We start from the raw sequence: 4,076 nt of genomic DNA, 5'->3' as shown, positions 1-4,076 counted from the left end.
CGATACCTGCGGCCCAAAAATAAGCCTACTCGGGTTTGGGTTACAGCTTCACCCATTCCATGATCCATGAGGAAAACGAAACCTTATTGGAGTCGGGTAGCGGGGATTGAATAGGAAACTTCAATCAATATCCCTTCTATGACAAGGAACAGTCGAAACCCTAGGTATATATACCAGGTTTCAAGGACGAATAAGGACCTCTCTTAAATCAATTAATCCCAGCGATTACAAAGCCTCCCCGGAGCAAACCTTCAACCTCGTTGAAACCCGGTGACCGCCCGCCAGTCCTAGTCTCTCCAAGAGCTGACTGTCGGCATCACCAGATCAACCCGGCGACCATACTTCCAGTCCTAGTCTCCCCAGGAGCCGACTGCGAGCGCAACCGCCACCGTTACTACTAGCGAAGCAAGGGTAACGCCCTCGCAACCCAGCGAAGCTAAAAGTCACGCTTTAGCGCAACCCGTGCTTTCTCTAAACTTCCCAGTGATTGCTCTGCTTAGTCTACAATACTAAGTATCGATTCGGTGACGCGAAGAGATCACACCCAAAGTCCTTATCCGTAAGGCAGAAAGTCCTTTCCCGGAAGGCTAGAGAAGAACCTTGTGGCGAGGTTGGTGCTCTCCTCGTCCACAAACGCTTGAAGAAGAAGTTAGGACAAAGGACTACCCCGACGACTGCACCCCGCGGTGCTGGCACGCCTGCGCACACGCTCAAAAGAGACAGTTTGCAAGCCAACTGGTTTTTGCGCCAAACAGTATGTGCAGAATTGAAAAGTAAATAATATCAAGTTTTCTGGGTAGTCCAAAGAACTAGTCTTAAATATCCTCAAATAATATTCTAGAAGACTTATAGACTTGCATTATATACATAACCTGAATAATTATAAATTAAAAAAAGGACATAAGCTAACAAAACAGACACAAAACATAGAAGGTGATGATTGACATATCAAATGAGAACCCTCCTTTTCTGACAATCTTACCCCTGTGGCAAACCAAAGGAAAACTCATAAGACAGCATACTGTTAGTTAAGTGTTTGCAAAATGCAGAAGAAGCACTAATCATTATGAAGGAGGATATGCATCAAACATAGCACAGAATTGTAGAAACTTGAGACAGATATTCCTAAAGGACCTAACACAATCTTACTCCACCTTGAAAATTTCCCAACTCAATGACAATCAGATTAAATGTACAATGGTTTGAACAAATTTAGTTAGCAGACAAATACAGATGGCAAACCCACATCGACTTGTTTGTTAGAAAGCTGGCCTCTTTAACGTGTTTGTGTAATGGTTTCTTCCTAAGGGCAAGCAGATTAACAATGGCAGACAGTGTAGCATACAAGGACATGATGAAGCAGTTTGGTGATTGATCTTCGACCTTAAGTGGAAATTCAACAAATCCCACTTGGTATTGTTGGACAACCACTTGTAAAAAAAAGTGAAAGTGTATACAAGTGCATGTATTAACACCCTCTCTCACATGCAAACCTAACTTGCACATGAAGAACAAACATATACTACAAGACGGAAATGAAGGATACCGAGGATTCAAACTGGCCAGGACCTTTGTAAGCCAAAGACTTTAAGCTAAAATGGGGTAACAAAATATATATCAAACTAACAAATTGCATGTAGATATGAGCAGTAGGAACTATAAGTAAGAAATTGCCTTCAATTGCGCATGCTTGGGTCAACCAAAGCAAGGCAAAAGGGGGAGAGAAAGCAAAGCATATATACATGGTTGGGTTGGCATTATGATTTCTCTGCATTCTCTTCCGATCAAGTTAAATGATGAAAAGAGTGTGCAAAAAAAGCACCCTACAATATTACGAGAATAGGAGATGGAATGTGATACTCTGATTCCAGATATTCAAGGACAGAGTGGAAAATGTAGACAAGGAGAATACAATGAATAAGCAGACAATAACAGACATGAAGATTTTGAGTGTCAGAAGAGAAGAAAGAGGCCAAATGGGAATGACTGTTTTAGAGGGTAACCCATTTTGGCAGAAAGAGATCAAGGCCAACAGATCAAGGCCAACCTCCCTATCACTGCTTCTGTGATTTCGATGGTTTGGTTCAGCTTGGGATCAAGATCAAGGCACGTGAGGTCACACTCTCCACTGCTTGGTAGTGTAAACTGCATACATGTTGCCCACCAAACCGGCAGCACCCCAGTCTATATACAAATGAACAAATTTTCACTAGGTGATAAGAGTGTTCAATGCCTGTCTTCACGGTTTAAGAAATTTCATCGACACTCCTTACTCTGAGAGGACCCTGAAAGTGGAAGGTTATCATTTCCTTCTTGGAGGCTTCCTATATCCTATGGACATTCCATAAGAGCAGTCAATATCCTGGTTTGCCAGACACTAAAAAGAGTGGGTGATGGTTCTAAAGCATGAGGAGACTCAGGCGCATAAACTAAAACCTCAGGAAGTACTATTGATAATTTTTGAAATTTCACTATAATGAAGTTCAGACCTACTTTATATAGTCATTTAATCTTATTTGTTCTGATGAGGAATTGAGGAATCATCAGCATCTTGGTAGGAGATATTGACCAGTTCGTCCAACTTCAGATCCATATAACAAAATTACAGTTGCTGGTCCTGCCAGATAATCCTCTTGCCTTGGTGAAGCTTGATGCTCTTGATGATGTTGATAAAGTACAATGAACTCAGTTTCCAGAGCACGAAAGAACCAAAAAAATTCACTTATATATAGATCTTTGAAATGCACCCCTTGGAACAGAAAGCTTTTCTTTTTATTCTAATCTAATTATTGCACCACCAGAAACAACAACAAAATTCAACAATCCCCAAGTTCATCATGTATTTGGAGAATGGTTAGACAATCAGCAACTACAAAAGTGCCAAAAGTTTATAAATAGGTTGCACTCAGATCCTTCAAGGATGTGGAAACCTTTATTTTATCTCATTCTTATTCCCAGTGTAGCAGAAAAACTAGAATGCCAAACAAAGTTCAAGTGCGTAAAAGAAGGCCTTGTGTGAGGTTCCCAAAAGTGATTTTGGAAACTCTGAACCAAAATCAAGCAACAAATCTCTCAGAGATATAACAACGGCAATAGATAGTGATCATATGAATCCAGTTAACCCACTAGAGGTTAATCTCACTAGTTTCTGCTTAAAAGTCAGATTCATAACAAGCACAATTCATTCAGTGATTCTAAAAGTCACAAGCATACAGTAATTCATCATCGTCACACTTACTAGGCAGAAATTCCATAGAAAGCAGATTTAGTCATACCTTAATTCATCAGGAGTAACTGGCCGTTTGAGGGGTATGATTGACTTCTTTTCAACATCCCGAGATAATGCTTTCCTCATATCTGAAATATGCAAAACATTTAAGTGATGCAAAAACAGTTAACTATAAAGAAATCTCAGCAATGTAGTTTGGGTGGAAAACTCACCTAACCCATCTTCCTCCCCTGAATAATACCGTAGTACTCGTCTATAAATTATATAACCAAGCTGGGCAGAAAAAAAGAAAGGAAATGGAAAGTCATCAGCATCAACTTGTCCCAAAAAAAAATTTGCACTTATATCTGAATACTAATCAACGTTAATTTGCTACATATCAAAACCTTTTGCAAAAGCACAGAGAATTTGCATAATATACATTCGACTGTACTCATATTGCAAATATGTCCTTTGGTTGGGCCAGGAGGGGAGGCGGAGGAGGAGGGGGGTTGTTTTTTGCCAACCAACTCAAAAGATTTGAAAATGCTGGAGAATAAAGGTTTCATTTGACACGTAAAAGGGACAACAATTTTCAGTTTTCAAAGACTGAACTCTTTGTTTAGAGTTCTTAAAACTGGCCACTTTTCTTTTTTATCTTGAAGACATAAATTTCAATTTGTACCCACTAAATAGTAAAATATGGATCCGGGCGTGGGGCTGAGCCTCCCAGCTAGGCTGGGTTCCAAACCCCTTTAAAAAAAAAATAGTAAAATATGGATAGATTCTGCAAATAAGTGGAACCTAACTCTAAATCATTCAATGTTGGCCAACTGCAAACAACCTCTGAATGAAGTATTTGAAATGT

The 4,076-nt window shown here is 39.8% G+C and overlaps 1 protein-coding gene across 2 annotated transcripts; it reads right to left on the bottom strand.

Moving 5' to 3' along the window:
• Nucleotides 1–764: 764 nt before the first annotated feature.
• Nucleotides 765–3,823, bottom strand: LOC133741137 (uncharacterized). 2 transcript variants are annotated; one of them, XM_062169085.1, is made up of 4 exons: nucleotides 3,616–3,823; nucleotides 3,442–3,502; nucleotides 3,276–3,357; nucleotides 765–984 (listed from the first exon to the last, which is right to left on the bottom strand). In XM_062169085.1, exons 1-4 carry the CDS (start codon nucleotides 3,775–3,777, stop codon nucleotides 906–908), a joined length of 384 nt encoding a protein of 127 aa, XP_062025069.1. In that variant the 5' UTR covers nucleotides 3,778–3,823; the 3' UTR covers nucleotides 765–905. The 2 variants fall into 2 exon arrangements, 1 of the variants encoding a protein (XP_062025069.1); XR_009861641.1 differs by lacking the exon at nucleotides 765–984 and having other exon boundaries at nucleotides 3,057–3,357; nucleotides 3,651–3,823.
• Nucleotides 3,824–4,076: the final 253 nt, after the last annotated feature.

This window comes from Rosa rugosa, chromosome 3 (assembly GCF_958449725.1).
Source record: "Rosa rugosa chromosome 3, drRosRugo1.1, whole genome shotgun sequence".
NCBI lineage: Eukaryota > Viridiplantae > Streptophyta > Magnoliopsida > Rosales > Rosaceae > Rosa > Rosa rugosa.
Note: the sequence above shows the minus strand (reverse complement) of the source record. Positions and strands in the feature narration are given on the sequence as shown.